This window comes from Erpetoichthys calabaricus, chromosome 11, assembly GCF_900747795.2.
Source record: "Erpetoichthys calabaricus chromosome 11, fErpCal1.3, whole genome shotgun sequence".
NCBI classification, from domain to species: Eukaryota; Metazoa; Chordata; class Cladistia; order Polypteriformes; family Polypteridae; genus Erpetoichthys; species Erpetoichthys calabaricus.
Window position 1 is genome coordinate 162,883,636 of NC_041404.2, and position 18,934 is coordinate 162,902,569.

The 18,934-nt window shown below is 39.2% G+C and overlaps 1 protein-coding gene across 4 annotated transcripts in view; it reads left to right on the top strand.

The window, feature by feature from the left end:
• The first annotated feature begins 245 nt into the window (after window positions 1-245).
• The window catches only part of LOC114661250 (BTB/POZ domain-containing protein KCTD5-like), a 47,292-nt gene continuing 28,603 nt past the window's right edge, over window positions 246-18,934 (top strand). The window contains exon 1 of one of the 4 annotated variants that reach the window (XM_051933971.1): window positions 246-546. In XM_051933971.1, coding sequence (XP_051789931.1) covers window positions 331-546 — 216 coding nt within the window. In that variant the 5' untranslated portion in view covers window positions 246-330. The remainder of the gene's footprint in view (window positions 547-18,934) is intronic. The other 3 variants (XM_028814464.2, XM_051933972.1, XM_028814465.2) reach the window with 3 other exon arrangements.

Consider the following 18,934-nt stretch of genomic DNA (forward strand, 5'->3'; position numbering starts at 1 on the left):
GAAACCCTTCAGGACCAAGTATGAAGACTCCGCGCTTTACTCGTGATCAGACATTCATCCGCAGCTTCTTTTATGTTTATTGTCGGCGCACCTTCGCGCCGCTGTCTCTGTGACGTCACGAGGCAGGCTTCAACTCCGTTGCCGGCTCCGCCCCCACCTCCCCATCCCAAGCTGAGCCGGCGAGCCGGCAGAAGGCCGACAGCAAGATGAGGTGTGGCGATGACGTCACGGTGGGCGGGTCGGTTCGAAAGCACCCACTTCCTGCCTGCGCTCACTCTTTTGCAGAGTCGGACACAGTCAGTTCCTGTGGTGGTGTGAGGTGTGAGGGAGATGGCAGAAAAGAGCTTAGATGTGAGCGTCTCCGCCTGCCGAAGATGTTGCAGTCTTTCCGTCGAGAGCCGCACGCACAGCATAGGAACGTCTAAATGGGTCCGGCTGAATGTGGGGGGCACCTATTTCCTGACGACGCGGCAGACTCTATGCAGGGACCCGAAATCATTTCTGTATCGTCTTTGCCAGGCCGACCCTGACCTCGACTCCGATAAGGTGAGCTGGGCAGATAGGGTTCTGAATGTGTGATGCAAGTGTGTATATGTGAGAGAGACTCTGAAACCGTTCGTAACTTTACTTAAGCGGGCTACAAAATAACGGCACATTCCTCAAGAGGCAGTTGCCGAGGAGGGGCAGTCCTTGTTCAGTAGTGAGTCGAACACTTTGTGCGCGAGGCAGCTTCATCGAACGGTGTATCCGATTCGGTCTGGGCTTAAGGAGGAGTAAGTGGGGCGAAAACTTTCCCCCCTGCTGCTGGGCGTTTAACCGCGCGTCTGTCTTTGTTTTGCGTTGTTATGGACTTCAGCGTGTCACGCTGTGGCTCTGGGAAAAAAGCCTCGGGGGGTCTTGTTTCTTAATGCGGGACCGAGACCGCTTATCTCATTCTCAGTTTCGGGCTTTGCTGTTCGGCCCACATTTCGGCGTAACCTCCGTTTAGTAACGTCGCGTACCTGGTTTCATTGGCAAAACCCCTGGCAGCCGGTAAGCTTTCGTGCCCTTATGTTGTAGTTTTTCCATTTGTTTGTAAAACGAAAACGGACCTTCATCTTCCCTATGTGGTGTTGGGGGACAGGAGAGGAAGCTGTCTTTTCTGCCCGGTGGATGTGGGAAGTGACTGGCGCCACACTCGGCTTCTGCCACTGCCGGACTTCTTCGTGTGCGAAACGTACCGGGTTAATTACAGTATTTTCCAAAGCTAGTAACTCATCATTTAGACGCGTCTCTCGCTCTTGTGGTGAAACCACTGCAATGAAGTATTCAGTTTCACAAAGGTCTTTTCTCTTGACTCGAGAAGAGCAACCATTTATAGGCGTTTGCAAAAGCTCGAGTATGAACAGCAAGGTCCCAGAAAGTGCAAGACCAAATGCATATCATGGATTCCTTTGCAGCCCCCTATTTCTTCCATTCATTGTCTGATCGTATTCAGGTCGCATGCCAGCAAAACTGGGCACTAGCCGCTCCTAAATGGGATGCCAATCCATCACAGGGACGGTTTAATAATGCATCAGCATGAGAGCCGGTTTTGCCTTGCAGATGCGCCGGATTTGCATTTCGACTGGCACAATATGCGCTGACCAACGATGTTCACTATTAAAGATTCTGCATTGGTGCACTTAAGTTTATTTGATTATGCTGAATGAAGTGCATGATTTTCAGTTGTCAAAACTGGTGGTGAATGGAGCTGGGGATATGTGCCCCGTAAAGGGGTTGTTGAAAGCAATTTTATATTTGTACCGGTCTCCATTATTTTGTTGTTTTTGTGGTGTTCTTGTCCCAAGTATTTAAAGTCCTGGAAGCTTATTCTTGTCAAAATAATTGCATTATTTCGCAAAGATATTGCCAGCTGTTGCGGGAGAGGTTAAGAAAACACATAGTTTACAGCTGAACAAGAGTTATAGGTAAACATATAGTTTAAATCAAGTTAAAGCTGAGTACAGAAGTTTTAGCATAATCAAGTGTGGTAATGTAGAGCTAGCATTCTTGCCCCATGGCATTGGGGACTGTATGTTCTCTGTGCACGTTTGTGGATTGATTGGTATCAGTCAGTGTGACCAATGTTGGATGATTACCTGTTTTCATCCTTAATACTGGAAATGTTTCAGTCATGCTTATCAATTAACAAATTTATTTCACAGCACATGAAGGACTAAAAGTATTAACATCCATCTCCTTTTCATCTCCAACCCAGGTCCTGGAAGATCACTGTTTCAAAGTATCCATAGCAAATAACTGTGTTAAATTTAGACATATACTTTATTTACAGTATATGTGTTTGTTACTGCATTGCACACAGAACCCTTCTTTCTGATTGGCTTTGTGACTGTGCCCTACAAAATTCACCACGTTTAGTTCTTGTCTTAAATTAAGTGCTGCTGGAATAATCGGACTTCCTGTGACCCTAAACCGGGCAGATTAAATGTACCCCTTACCACTTGCAGCATTAAATATATATCCCTAACTTCAGTTCAGTGCTTGTCATTTGATTGCATATTTGTTTGTTTGTCCCTATTGTCCCTCACTAGCTGTCAGTTGACGATTGGAGCACGCACATGCTCAGTGTTAACGATCACAGCAGTGGGAATATTCTTCCATACAGAGGTTAAAGGATTTGAAATCGCTATGTAAAGAAGTTGTGGTTTTCAGTTTTAATATGTAGTCATGCTTTTGCAATATGTTCTCAGTCAGCTGACATTGATACTGACCTCATGTTTAGCGTAAAGAAGTTTGGTTATTAGGACACTAATCACATGTGCCTTTTGGTCTCTTCTGCATGGTGTTCATTTTGGTGCTTGACCATTCCCCCAGTGCTCTAGGGATTGCTCTGTGGAGCACAGTTTGAAATGTGAATGAAGTGACTCGCACACACGGCCAACGCTTGTACCTTAGTTACTTCAAGTACATTTGCATTTTGCTAGTATTTTGCCAAATTTATTTTAAAAGGGAGTGGCGAGCTGTGTTGAACTCAGCACGTTAGTGGTCATATAGTGGAGGCTTTATTTGTTTTATTTATTTTAAAGCCAAAGATTTTAATCAGACCTGCAAGGTGTATTCATCACTGAAGTTTTGGTATAATTGTTGTTGGTTTTCTAACATACAGTGAATAGAGCACAAAATAGTGAAGGATGGGGTCAGTACTGCATCCTTTACGTTTCTTTTATGTCAATGTGAACAGCCATCTCAAACCCAGTTTTAAGACCTGTGTGACTGGAGAACAGAGTTGTTCAACATATATGCTGAGACAACAAAGGGTCAACGCCAGCCTAGCTTATTAATTGTAATACAAATACTTGCCAAATTCTGAAGCTTTAGACAGTTTTTCATAAGAAAAATGTGAGGTTTTGTTTTGTCATTTTTCTATGAAGTTATGGAAGATATCGTTGGATTCTTTCAACTGCATAAGGCAAATGAGCAGTGTCATACAAAATATCACAACAGATTGACTTTTGTCAAGTAAGCTGTTACTATAAACTTTATTGAAATGCTTTTCAGATGTTTGCTACTTGATCACTGTCTCAATGAGACTGGGTTTGACTCAAGTTAGCGTACTAAGTGACTTTTACGTGTTCTCCTACTATTATTTTGCATCTTTCTCCCATTAATAATTATCAAAGGGTTTATTAGCGGGTTGGAAAATGGATGGATGGGTTTATTGTTGACATGAAGTCGGTCCAGGATGTGTGACCTCCAGTGGACTGGCCTTCTATCCAGTCTTTGTTCCTGCTTCATGTCTTATTCTCCTTTTAATGCAATCTGGCTCTCTGTCACATTGAACTATAGTAATCATGTTACATAAACACATTATTTCTTTCTATTCCTTCTTCAAGTGCAATGGCATCACCAACATTAATATTCAAATTTTTAAATGTTTATTTTTACATGGGACATCCTAGTGGTAAAATAGTTTCAAATAGTTTGGATTTAACACACACTCTCCTTGTCTGTTTAGGTTTTTCTCTCATTTTCCAAAATTATTTGTACGTTAGGTTTAAAATTTTTTTTTTTTTTTTAAATTGATTTTGTGTTTGTAAGTGGGCACTTCAAAGAATTTAGCACCTGTTTTCAGGACTGTTTCCTGCTTTGCAACTGGGAAGCACTTGGCTCCAATGAATGTGAGATGAGTTAAGCTGGTCTAAGAATGTTTTTTTAATGTGTTATATTTGTGCCATTTCTGTGTATTGACATGATGGGTGCTTGCAGTTTTGACTAACCTGCTTGGGTCACACAGTATGAAAGTTGTGGGTAGTGAAGCGGTAGCCTTTATGGTTGGCAGTCCAGTGTTACAGCCACAATGATTGCGTAGTTTTATAATACAGGGTGACTCGAAAGGAGTTGAACACTTTCAAAAATGTATCATAATATCATGTAATCTTAACTAATTTGTAAAGGAGCTCTCACAGTTTTTCCTTAATCTTACAAGTACTCTGTGTCCCTTTTGTCACAAGTTGGTCTTGTAGTCTAATTCATCAAACTCTGTAGCAAATCAAAGTCAGTGGTTGACGTTGTAGCCACGATGCATTCCTTCACTTCATCAAGCGCCAATATCTTGGAGGGGAAAAAATTAAGCATTGCTGTACAATTTTGTGTACACTATGTTCATAGGATGCTTAGTTGTTGAATTCTTTTTGAATCTTCATGTATGGAAACTTATGCTGGAAAAAGCATGCAGTATGGCGTAGTGGCACTCACAATACTGAGGGTTCACTTGCCACTTGTGGCTGTGTGACACTGAACAAGTCACTTAATTTGCCTGGACTCAAGTTCTTAAACATGTAAGCATCTGTAATATATTTTGCATATAAATCATCTCAGGTAGAGCAAGCAGTACATTCATAATAGTTTCACTATCGCAAAACATGGCATCAGAAACCACTTAGCACTTAGTGGTTTTTAGGCATGTGTTCAATGCTGCCTCACTTTCGCCTTTTTCCTGGTAATTGCCTTTCCCTTGGCTGATCAGGTTTCCTTTAGCCCTGCTGCAAGAGGCTGCCATTATATAAATGAGCTTCCATTCCATGCTTTTAGTCAGATTTACGATTTTGTGTGTCTTACATGTCCAATGTGTAGGCAGTTGTGAAAGAGGCTGATAGCCACTAATGCTGCTTTATACTACATTAATTTTTTATCTGTTTAAATCTAATACCTTTAAACCGTTAGCATCAGTGATTATATTATAGCTTCACAGGAGTATTGCATGAAGTCTGAAGAATGATTTTCTACAAAGAGCATTGAAGTAGAATTTGTTTGGCTTTGTGTTTTTTTTTTTTTTTTTTTACCATTTTTAATTCAGCAAATACGTTGTATTTGTCTGAAAAGTGTTTTTTACTTGCATTTATTTAATTTTTATTCAAGAATACTTGTCAGGAATGTTTTTTATGGCTTTTGCTGGGCCATATTCAAGTCATTGATTCTGTCAGTTTGTAGTTCTGGGCAGCATCAGTTGCACAGCAAGATGTAACCATGTGTGGGGTGCCAGTCCATTGCATACACCCACCTGCAGTAGGCCAACTTAGTTTTGCAGCGTAGCTTTGCAACACATGTCTGTGGGATGGGAGTGTAACACAAAGACATGGAGAAGGACCTACTGTGTCCATGCGATTTGAGCTCTTATCTGGATGTTTTACTCAGTAGGGTGTTTTACAAAGCAAACAATAGTATAAGGAGATATTTAATGCATGATTAAGCCATATTAGCACTGTCTAGAAATTTAAAATTAATGATCTTCTACTGTTTATTTTAAAAACTGCTGTTTTAGCACCCAAGCTCTTGTTTTTAGCCATGACCACTTATAGGTATTGTTGTTTTTATCATTAATTTGTCAGGATTTGACTATCTTTCAGTACCATTTAAGGATGATTGCCGGTTGTTTATTATTTTGAAGTTTGTTTTACTGCCAAACCCCCTAGAATATTGATTTAATCTGTCAATTGGTATAATTTCTGCCCCTTCACTGTGAATTTGAAGCTTATCTCACACTGAGGCATTTTTTTCCCCATGATCAGGCGTGTAGTCATTTAATTGGGCCAGCAGCCTGGCTGGCTGTCAGTGGGTCCGGTGAAACAGTTGAAATTTTTCAGTGCCAAACTCTGCTCTGCTGCTTTGAGTGGGTTCCACTAGTCCATCTTGCCAGCGTTTGCCTTGTTGTAGGCTGAATGGCCGCTTGAAAGGCGACAGTGGCGATGGTTTCCACAAAGCCACCATTGTACCTCTGATTGCTTCCAGCTGTTGGGCTGCATGCAGCAGGGTAATTTTTGCTCATGAGATTCCAAGCTGTGCCTTTTCATTGCACGTGAGCTGGTACATTCAGGAATTTCCCTGACATCAGCTGAAGTTAATTCAGTTAAGTGGCGTCCATTCGGACTCTTAAGTGCTTTGCAGCATTCTCCTCTTAGGCTGCTGTATTTCGTGAATATTGTGTCAATTTTCACTTTGCTGTGTGTGTTTGTGTGTTTTTTACTGTTATGTTTAGATGTTTGCATCATCCTGCATTGTTCTTTTGGCTGGACCAACCAATTGTTTAAGTTTCCTGCCATTGATAAGAAATTCCTGAGCCACATGTGTTGTTTAGTGAGTTTAATAAAGTCAGTAGTAATTACTTTTTTCAAATCATGACTCTCGGGCCTTTCAGGTTCAAGCTCCAGGTTAACCTGGACTAAAACTTGCCTGGATAGAAGAAAGTTATATTAAAAATAGACAATGGGGTCAAAAGTGGTTACTATTTCTTAGTGTCTTCTTAAATTCCACAATTAGTCTTCCATTTGATAGGCCAGTTTGTTCCAGTTTGTAATGCTAGATGTGCCTTTCTGTTAAGCCCAGTCTTATTTTATTTCTATGGAGACGTCAGTAGCTAACATGCAGTTTACTACTTGCTGATGTGAGTTGTTTTTGTGGCCCATACTATGTAGCAGTCGACTGCCAGAGGGTTCTGATGTCTGCCCTGATTCTGTTATGTGTTTGCTCTTTTTTGGATTCTATAAAGATTTTTTTAAGTAACAATGTGAAAAATAAGAGTAAATGAAAACCTAAAAGCTCTTTGTGTAGAACATTCACCCAACAGAGAGAGCACGAATAAGGTGTTCATACCTGCTGTGTTGTTAGGAATATCTGTACGTCTCCTGCGTGCCATTACGGTGTAATTTTGTCAACAAGCCCCAAATACTTTTTTTTTGTTGTTGTTTTTTTTTATTTTTTTTTTTTCCCTGACTTTTTACTATGATTTGAAAACCCATTTCTGGCTTTCCAAAAATTTGTTAACTTTGTTCATGTTATTCCTACATTTGTTACACTTGAGAGTTTTTAAATGGAAAAAGTTGTGTTATAAAGACTCTTCTCAGGAATGAATAAAATAGAACTATGGATTAAACAGAAAATATGGATTTACATGTTAGGTTGTTGAAAAAATGGTAATGTCATATTATTCTGCTGCTTATCATCTCACTGTGGTCAGTTTCTTTCACTTCCAATATTTTTATTTGGTGGTGTGGTCTATAGGTACTGAACCTGATCTGAAATTATGATGGAAACATTTGGACTTTGGATCATCATTGTTTAGAAAGCACATCGTTTATTACCGAGTTGGCTATCCATTTTCAGATCCTCTTAATTCAGCTTGGAATTGATGAACTACTTAACGGTGTTATATAGAATAGGTGTTTTTCAAACCACACTCAGAAATTTTTTTCTTTTTTTTTGCTTTGGGACAACAGACCAATTTTGGGCCCTTGACATTTGCAGTGAGACTAGTCACCCCTGAAGGCATAATCCACTCAAAGCACGCCTCTGACCAACAGACCAGTTTCTGTGATTCGTTAGTGACCGTTGGCTCAATAGCCCTGTTTATTTCAGTCAGCTGCAGTGCCAAAAGTAATATTAAAAGAATCATCTGCTTTCAGAATGAGGCAGTGCATTCGGAAATGAAATTAAATGCTGAGCTGAGAGTGGTTGACTTGTAACAGTGCTGCTCTATTTGGATGGTTATTAACAATTTTAAGGTGCCACTGAGAGTGGAGCTTTTCAACCTAAAGCTTGACTAGCCACGTTGTTCACTTTTTGAGGCCTAGAGGTCTGGATGACATAAAGCTGTGAGTTCTAATCACTGAGGAGGCAATCCATGGCTGGCATGGTGCCAAGCTGGTACTTTATTTTAAAAGCAACTGTAGTACTTTAGGATTTTAGGATCTCCTAGGATGTGTTCAGTGAAAATGGTACAGGATTGGCTTACAGATTTAAGATTATGTATGTGAATCATTGCAAGGTAGGATACAACTGTGTTAAGCATAAGGGCCTCTTTCAGAGCGTACTTTTTTTATTTTTTTTTTTTTTTTTTTTTTAGTTTCAGGGCCACACTGCTTAATAGCTAATAATGCTTAAGCACCAAAATATTTAGGTGCTATGAAAATTCGTTAATTGTTGAGCTAGTTCATGTCTTAGGGTCCAAAAATTGTAGAGCTTCTTAAATATAGTTAATTGTTGGCAAAAAGTTGTGTGTAAGCAGCTAAACGTAATCCCCTTCAGGTTAACAGAAAAATGTTAACACAGTGTTGAGGTGAATTAACCAAATAATGTGTAGAAATCATGGGGGATGTGTATTCAAGTAGTGGAACAAGCACATTACTTGTTGGAGAGACCTGTAGTCAGTATGGACATTCCTCGTGCACTTGGAAACATGCAAAATTCCACAAAGGACACCCTTCTGTCCCCTCATGTACTTTGTCTACTTAATCCAGTTTGGAGTTTCAGGGAGCTGGAGCCTATCCAGGCCTATTGTACAAAGCATAAATATTCAAATAAAAAAAGAAAATGGGATGCATTCACTCGTACCCTAGACACTCTCATATGGTGCCAGTTTAGAGTCATCAATCAAAGTAGCTTTGTTGTTTTCCCTCAAAGACATGGGGAGATTTTGCAAACTCCACACAGATGGTGACCAACTGGGCAGAGATTTAAGCTTTGAACTGAAAGAAAGCAGTGCAGGAGGTTTTTGCTCAGAGGCAAATCGCATCATTTATTTATATAGCAGATTTTCATACAAATAATGTAGCTCAAAGAAAAAAAAAAAGACAAAATAAGAGATCACTAATCAACATAGAGTAAAAGTAAGGTCCGATGGCCAGGGAGGACAGGAAAAAAAAAAAAAAAAACTCCAGACAGCTGGAGAAAAAATAAAATCTGCAGGGGTTCTAGGCCATGAGACCGCCCAGCCCCCTGGCAACCGCATTTAACTTAATAACAAATCTGAAAATCTTTTGTAGTGGCCACTATAAAGATTGTGCTTTTTTTTTAGTTGCTTGTTTTTGATTTACCCATGGGTTATTGAGGAGATGCTGACTTGCATGAAAATTTGTGGAGTGGGGTGTTTAAGGTGTTTATTTTCCCTTAGCATTCTCATGTTCGCTGACAAGTCTGCTGAAGCACCTTAAAGGCTGATAGTTATGCTGTCTTATGTGCAGCTTAATTTAAAAAGCAGCTGTGGGGTCTATGCAGGGAACACTTGGACATTTCCTCCAGCATGGTTTTTGCATGCACTTTAATAGGAGCTTAGGGAACGAACACAGGAAGATAAGGTCATAAGGATCAAGTATCAAGATGTAACACTTGATCGTCATCAGTTTATCTGTCATTTTCCAGGTTTATCCAGGTTGGCTGGTTAATATTACTGTTTAAGTTGCTTGCTTAGCAGTATATTGTCAGGTAGACAATTTGTTTGTTTCCCATCATGCTCAGTCACTTGGATCTGATATCTCATTTAAATTCTGCTTTCTCACAGCCCTATTCAGCTGGCCCTTTTACATGAATGTGGTCATACGGAAAGTGTTAAGCCCGTTCAAGATTAGGGTCATCATCAAGACTCCCCTCGAGCACATAAATATATGTGAGATTTGTTTTATATAAATGTATTTTATTAGAAGAGCAGAGAAATATTATCCTCTTACCACATAAAGTACAGGGCATCTCGTATGCAAAACTGCTCCTTTTGTCTTGCCTATTGCTGAGCCCTTCACTGCATTCATGTCACATAATCCTGCCAAACACCAAGCTGTGTCAAACCTCGAAAGTGGAGAGATGGCACTAGACACCTTCATTTATTATTGCACCTCACAAGGTTGTTCACAGGGCCAATAAGGAGATTATTCATATTTCGCTAACAAGTATTTAATTCCTGCAGAGCGTTGCTTATCAGAGCTAATGACAGACAATAGACTGTTGGATAATCAAGTTGAGAGGGGGACATCATCCAGTGGAATATTTGGATATTGTTTTTGTGGTGGCAGTTGTAGCAGATGGATAAGCCCTCCGATGCTGTGTTTGCTTTTGGCAGGGTTATCTGCTATATAAATATCTCCAATCTCTTCACATAAGCCTCTCCTGCCAATAGTGAGAGGAGGCAAGCTTAACAGATTTTTTGCTTATAAGACCTGCAAATACCTCAAACAATAAAGCAACCCTGTCAGACTGGGCTGGTTTCATCAGTTTGTAAATCTGGTCAAAAGGTATTAAGACTTAGTAAGTTTTAGCATTTTATGTTATGCTTTTATTCCATCTGTCCTAAAAAAAAATGTGATCCAAAAAGTCAGGGATCTTCAAGTTTGTCCCATTGTGTCCGGTTGTAGATTTTTATATTGCAAACTGTGCCATGTGAAAATGGTTGTGTAGCTGCTTTGTCTCATCCTTATTGCAGTATCAGCTGTTATCTGTTTGCATGGTGGATCTGAAGCTAAGAATCTGCACTGGTATCCAGAAGGTTGCCAATTCAAATCCTTCTTACTACCAAAAGAGATCCTACTCTGCTGGGCCCTTGAGCAAGGCCCTTAACCTGCAATTGCTCCAAAGGTGCTGTACAGTGGCTGAACCTGTGCTTTGACCCCAAAGACTATGTGAAAACTAACAAAGAACAAGAAATTGTACAAGGTGAAATAAAGAACAAAAAAGAACGCTTAAAATATTTTCTAATGTAGAATGTACTGTATGCTACAGATACTTGGGCCCTGTATGCAGCTACTCACTTGGGCTCCTCAGTTGATCAGGTGTTAGTGGTAGGAATTTTCAGGTTACCCTTATTTGCTTTTGGGGTCCATAAATGCATAAAAGCTAAAGTAAATCTAGGCAGAGAGTATTGCAACCCGAGAGAAGATAATTCGACAGAAGACAAATTGTTCTATGTGGCTTCTGATTGTCAAATTTAGCCAGCTATCAGCTCTCCTCTACTTTCTACAGGCTAGCTAATGGAAACATTTAGTGAGGCTGATGCTTAGTCCTACATAAGCAAAGTAAGAAAAGAGAAAGCAGCTGGAATTAGAAGAAGCAAGTTGAAAACAGCAGATTGGCCTCCTGCCATTTTCCTTCCAGTGAGAAGGGCTGAGATCTTGTGTTGCATACTTAAAATCGGTGCACAATTATTTTAACCTTTCCCTCCAAGTGTGTTAATTGCTTTTAGGAGTGAGGAATGCAATGAAGGTTGCTTTTTCGCAGAGCTATAAGTGAAGCAGGGCTTGAAATGAATCTGCAAGAACACAAGAGGGTCCTTTATCTGTTCCATGAAAAATGTGATGATGCCTGTCATTTTAGGAATGCTTTGTGTTTCAAGTCTTATCTTAAATATCAGCTTTGGAGTAAGAAGGAATGATTCTGCATACTTGAAGGACCATGTGGATGGAGGTGTTACCTTGGGGATGGGTAAAAGTGGGTGTGATGTGTATGCATGATGTGCCTAAATGCTGACCACCATTTTGTCTAAAGAGTTGTAAAGTATTTGAATAAAAAAGCAGAAACATAAAACAGTTTCAAAGAATGAGATGAGAATGATGTGGGTGGTCGGTATGTAATTGCCTTATTCATATTTTTAATGTGTATAAGGGTTACTGGTTTATATCTGCCTACAGAATTTTACAAAGAAGGTGCATCATTCTGTTATTTTAAACTTCTCATAGCTTTCTACTGGTCAAAGTGTCAAGGATCCAATAGAATGGCAGTTGTTTCAGTGAGCAGCTGTGAAAAGGTGCTCTTCACACTTGTATAATGCTCTTAATTTTTTGAAAAGTGAAGGGGACAAAATTGACCTAAAAAAAAAAGGACCATCTGAAATAATTCCCACACATTTTTATAAACTGAGCAGGCATTATTGTTGTAGGAATAGTCTTGATTTTTGGGGAAATTCTTGGTAAAACATTTAATCCTTTTATTTTTGGGCAAGATTTCACTAAGTTTATATGCAAAATGTCATTTAAATTTCTGAGACTGTTGTATCATTTACTTTTGTATAATGTGGTATTGCTTAATAAGTGGTAACTACATTTCTCAAACAACAAAGTATTTAGAAAATAGTGGATCTAGAGAATGTCCTTGATTGTTGGCAAATAGGTGATGTGTGTCCATTTTACAAAATGTTAGAAGAAAAAAATATAACAGGAGGTAGCCATGATTGTGCAATGTGGCATAATGCCAGATTGAATTTTAAATATTATATACCCACCCACACACACAGTGACTGATCAAATTAGTACGCAGTTGCTGTCAATTAGACACCTGTAGGAAATGCCCTATGTATACCCCTAGAGAAAAGAATAATGAATAGGATGCTTTCCTAATGGTAGTTGCAAAAAAAAGGTCTGGCAGTCTTGCATTGTTGTAGACATCTAAGATGGTAGTGATCTCATGACAATACAAGGTTGTGGTTACACAATGTATTCGGAATAGTCATGTAAGTCAGCATGTGACATCATGACAGTCATCCCACTCCGCTCCACCCCCAGTATTTTATGCAGGTCAGGTCATGGGGTGATGCTAAGATGATCTGCTCTTCTAATCTTTTTTTGGAATTGAGAGACCATGTTTATCCAGTTTTACACTTTGAAAAAGCTTTCTTTTACTGGCATGTTTTGTGTGTGCTGCTGTTTAAGGCTGTCACATTTTTCAGTTCATTTTTTTTTTTGCCTTTAGCAAATTTGCCCAGACTGAAGTGGCTGTGGTAGGTGGTTAGGAGCATTATCTAGGACAGCAGTTTATTCTGCTTTTCATACTAGTCTTGTGCTTTTTTCATATAAACTGTTGTGTCCCAATCTTTTTTTTTTGTTCTCCTGTTACTAAATTTATTGGCGGCTTATTTTTATGTTCATATACCAGCTGGTTGTGAAAAAAAGCAGGAAATCTTAATGTTCTGCAGTGAAAGAGTTCTAATCAATCTTTTTTTTTTTTTTTTTTTTTTTTTTTTTTTTTTTTACTGCAAGTTACCAAATCACATGCGCTAAATTAAAAAATCTGCTTAAAGAAAGAGTGTGGAACAATGCTTATTTTTGCTCCTAAGCAGAACAGTAAGAGAAGGATGAGCTGTTGTGTAGTGGTTTCCTGCACCTGCTGTTGGATACTTTTCACAGCTATGTGCCCCTTCAGTGGTTGCAGAGGAGCAGGTTGCTCCGGGGCAAACTGGAAACTAAGTTCCAATACAACATTAACGCCTTTTATTGCACAGGTAAGGCCTTTGTTCCATTGAATGACATGTAATGTCTGAAAAACCCTCCAACTACAACTGCAGTGCTTATCGTTTTCCCTGAGTTTGTCAATTTATGACTAGAAATGAGCTGCCTGAGGAAGCCTGTAATGCACAAAGGGTTTACAGGTACGCCGAGTTCAGCTGCAATCTCTGCTGTTTTTTCCATTCTGTTGTGGTACATCAGACATCAGCCTGTCTTCTATTTGCATTCCTTATTCTTCATTATTGTATTCAATGCATTGTACTTCCTGGTGTGGACTAATTTGTTGTACGTTTTTGCATGAGACTGACGATTACGGGAGCGTGTAGCGGCTGCACCCTGACTCTCGAAGATTATAACTGATTATCACTGAAAAAAGTTGTATAATGTGACATGAAGGGGCCATTGAGATGCATAGTCAGTCTCTCCTCAATATCTTTGTGTGTTTGATATTTGAAACATTGGTTTCAGACAAACCTAATTTCTTGAATCCCACTTACTCGTCTGTTGCCTATCTAGAATGTCCACCAACAAGATGTTCTTGCAGGAATTTGCTGAAATCATAAACTGAGGTTTTTTTCCATTTTGAGTAAATTATGCAGATTCAGTCCCATATGTTCTTTGAGGGATAATTAATCCTCATGTGCACAGAGTACAGTGCAGTTTTTAATTATATATGATAATCAACATGCTTGTTGAAGAAGACTATGAGATTACTACAGTACATGCCGCACAAATGTAAGAGATGTTAGGCGATTAAGGGTCTTTCAGCATGTGCTGGTGCCCCTAATATTTTGTTACTCCTACAGTAAACAAATTGGAGCAGTTGCTGTATAAATACAGAGAATATAAAAGTATCTAAATAGGGAAAACTCAGTGACTCCAGGTCTCCTCTGCAGATCATATCTTCTCTTGACTAGACAAGAACCACAAACCTAATCTGTTCTTAAATGTCAGTTTCCGCTAGGCGACATGTCCAGGCAGGAAATACCAGCGGTTAACAGCCCTTAACTTAGAGAAATTCAAGTGGGTTTTTTCTCTTCTGAATCTGCCCTTCCTCAGCTTCATCACATTGCTCTGGTTTCCTGAAAGTCTTGAACAGCTTAAGTTCCTGAAAGGTGCAAACAAGACTGGCTGTTTTTCTTGGTCCCCCTGCCATTTATGTGTTCATTTTCTTTAGCTATTTCTTGTCCATGGCCTGATATAGAACAGCAGGGCACTCTATGATGAAAATGAACTGCTCCTAAAGTGTAGTTGCACCCATCCTCCCCTTATACTCTATCTGTTGATCATAGCCCGTAACTCTAGACAATGAAATTGGCTTCTTTAATATTACCATGCCCTTTTCCAATGCTAAAGATAAATGAGTATGCATCTGAATGAGGCCAGTGTATTTTGGGTAGATAAAGGAATTAAAAAATATTTAAACTTGATAAGACAGTGTGCCATTTTTCTAAAACATAATATAAAAGGCACTTATCCATCTGTTGCTTTTTTGCACAGTATGCATTCAAAGTGAATGCATATTTAGTACTGTATTCTAGATAATGTATTCCAGTCTTGTCTTCCATATTCAGCCAAAAGCTTGAAACATTTGCAAGGTTCAGGCAGTCTTGTCGTTTTGCTCAGAGAGCATTTCAATTACGGAACAATACATCATGCCTGCTGGATATTTGCGTCCTATAAGGCAAGAAAACATTGAGTTTCTTTCCACTAGGGCATTAATGCGCTGGAGAGAACAGCTAGAAAAACAATGAAAAACTCCTTACGGTTGCTGCAAATAATGAGCTGAAAGATGTCTTTTGTTTTTTCGCAGAAAACAGAGTCCATCTCAAATTCTGTGGAGAGGTTTTATATATAATTTTGTTTGTTTAGCATTTAAGGCATGCAGTAGTTAATTTTAAAACAGCAAGTTCAAAGTCTAAATCTGAAATGGATACTCCTGCCGTTTCTACAGCATTGTACACATGAATTTGTATCGTTTTTTTGTTTTGTTTTTAACATGCCATTCATAACTATGTACCTAAGCCAATTGTCAGTGGGCTGTAAGCAGCATAAGGTAAAGCCTGAGTGGGGATTCTAGGTAAAGGGTAACATTCCAGTGTCTTCTGAGTAGCAGTGGACATGGTGTCGGACTGAGTTATTCATTTGCCAAATAGTATTTATTTGTATTTAGAGTGAATGTTTTCCTTGTATTCCTTGACTGAATGAGTGAATGATTTTTATTAAATAAGCAGCAACCATGAACAAAGCAACAGCATGTGTTTTTGTTTTGGAAATGTTCAAGCCAATTGGTTAATAGTATTCTCCCAATTACCAATGGTATGTGAGAAGTCCAATGTGACTATTGACCAGTCATCAGCAAGCAAAACTCTGTGAATCGTTGCCTGTGAGCACATCATGTAAAAAGTCTCCACTCGAGGAAATCAAAGTTGGTTATGGTTGGGATAAACACATGTACAGTGGAACTTCATGTTAAAAATAAAGGTGTTGAGCTTTGTTTGACGATGAAGGGGAGATGTACAATAGTGCTTGTTCCTTTCCCACTTTGTTACATTCACATGATTTTTCTGGTTGGGCTTTTGGGAGATGACTTCATCTTTCTTGTTAGTCCAAACACAAATAAAGATAAGGTGTACGCAAATACAGTGGTGTGAAAAACTATTTGCCCCCTTCCTGATTTCTTATTCTTTTGCATGTTTGTCACACAAAATGTTTCTGATCATCAAACACATTTAACCATTAGTCAAATATAACACAAGTAAACACAAAATGCAGTTTTTAAATGATGGTGTTTATTATTTAGGGAGAAAAAAAATCCAAACCTACATGGCCCTGTGTGAAAAAGTAATTGCCCCCTTGTTAAAAAATAACCTAACTGTGGTGTATCACACCTGAGTTCAATTTCCGTAGCCACCCCCAGGCCTGATTACTGCCACACCTGTTTCAATCAAGAAATCACTTAAATAGGAGCTGCCTGACACAGAGAAGTAGACCAAAAGCACCTCAAAAGCTAGACATCATGCCAAGATCCAAAGAAATTCAGGAACAAATGAGAACAGAAGTAATTGAGATCTATCAGTCTGGTAAAGGTTATAAAGCCATTTCTAAAGCTTTGGGACTCGAGCGAACCACAGTGAGAGCCATTATCCACAAATGGCAAAAACATGGAACAGTGGTGAACCTTCCCAGGAGTGGCCGGCCGACCAATATTACCCCAAGAGTGCAGAGACGACTCATCCGAGAGGTCACAAAAGACCCCAGGACAACGTCTAAAGAACTGCAGGCATCACTTGCCTCAATTAAGGTCAGTGTTCACGACTCCACCATAAGAAAGAGACTGGGCAAAAACGGCCTGCATGGCAGATTTCCAAGACGCAAACCACTGTTAAGCAAAAAGAACATTAGGGCTCGTCTCAATTTTGCTAAGAAACATCTCAATGATTGCCAAGACTTTTGGGAAAATACCTTGTGGACTGATGAGTCAAAAGTTGAACTTTTTGGAAGGCAAATGTCCCGTTACATCTGGCGTAAAAGGAACACAGCATTTCAGAAAAAGAACATCATACCAACAGTAAAATATGGTGGTGGTAGTGTGATGGTCTGGGGTTGTTTTGCTGCTTCAGGACCTGGAAGGCTTGCTGTGATAGATGGAACCTTGAATTCTACTGTCTACCAAAAAATCCTGAAGGAGAATGTCTGGCCATCTGTTCGTCAACTCAAGCTGAAGCGATCTTGGGTGCTGCAACAGGACAATGGCCCAAAACACACCAGCAAATCCACCTCTGAATGGCTGAAGAAAAACAAAATGAAGACTTTGGAGTGGCCTAGTCAAAGTCCTGACCTGAATCCAATTGAGATGCTATGGCATGACCTTAAAAAGGCGGTTCATGCTAGAAAACCCTCAAATAAAGCTGAATTACAACAATATTGCAAAGATGAGTGGGCCAAAATTCCTCCAGAGCGCTGTAAAAGACTCATTGCAAGTTATCGCAAACGCTTGATTGCAGTTATTGCTGCTAAGGGTGGCCCAACCAGTTATTAGGTTCAGGGGGCAATTACTTTTTCACACAGGGCCATGTAGGTTTAGATTTTTTTTTCTCCCTAAATAATAAAAACCACCATTTACAAACTGCATTTTGTGTTTACTTGTGTTATATTTGACTAATGGTTAAATGTGTTTGATGATCAGAAACATTTTGTGTGACAAACATGCAAAAGAATAAGAAATCAGGAAGGGGGCAAATAGTTTTTCACACCACTGTAAGTATGTGTCACGTAGTGCCTTATAGCAAACAGACTGACCTGGTTGTAATTTTTTAGTTTCGTAATATACAAGGAGCTGAGAGCTCATAGTTTTACCTCACTGAGAGCTCATAGTTTTACCTCACAACTTGGCAAATTTGGGTTTTCACTGAATATTCTACCTAGAAGCTCTCTCATCTTTAAGGCCTTGACCTATGGGAAAACTCGCATTTTCTGTCTGTCCGGCAGCACATGATCATAGCATTTGAGGTATAGTACTACATAACATGCACAGGCAAGCTACTCGTGTTGTATAATTTACATCGGTGTTAAAGAGAGTGACACAAATTGCCACCGCAGCTGCATCTGTGTCTGGACAAGACAGCGTTTGCCATGTATGGAACCAAAAAAATAAATACTACTGCATTTGAGGAGCATGACCTTTGATTCACAGTAACTCGCTGACTTCTATAAAAAGCTGTCGGAGGACTGAAATGTGCTATTAAGATTGACTGTTCAGAAAAAAGCTGTCGGAGGACTGAAATGTGCTATTAAGATTGACTGTTCAGATCAGCTGTAGGGTTTTTTCTTTGTAATCCTACAAGAGTGAAAGAGAGAAACTACATATTTCACTTGTTTAAAGGCATTAATGTTTAAGTAGTCAAAACTGCAAAGTAATTTGATCATTCTCTACCTGTCAGTAATCTGTGCTACAATTCATTTATTTTTTGCATTCCACTTACTAGTTAAATATTCATTTGTTTTGGCAAAAGGAAGCTCTTGAAATATGCTTATTGGATGTGTTCATTGAAATGTGTTCAGCACTTAAAATGTGTTTGTTTACGTTATTTACGAAGTATTGGAATTTGTTACAAATCTGTTCATGTTTTGGTTATTGCAATTTTTTGCAATAAATTTAGGTTCAAAGTTTCAGGTTCAACATTTTTTTTCTCTGATTCTTAGCCCATATGTTTATGGAGAATAACAGTAACAAAACTACTGGTGCAATAGCGTAAATGGGGACCAACGATAACATCTAATGATATGAAAATGTTCATTAGGAAAAAGAAAAACTTGAATTACTTGTCGCACAATCCACATATTGGTGTCAAATTGTAAGCTCACAGCATCTCGCATCTTTGTATTTTTGCTAAAATGTCATTAATTAAATCATT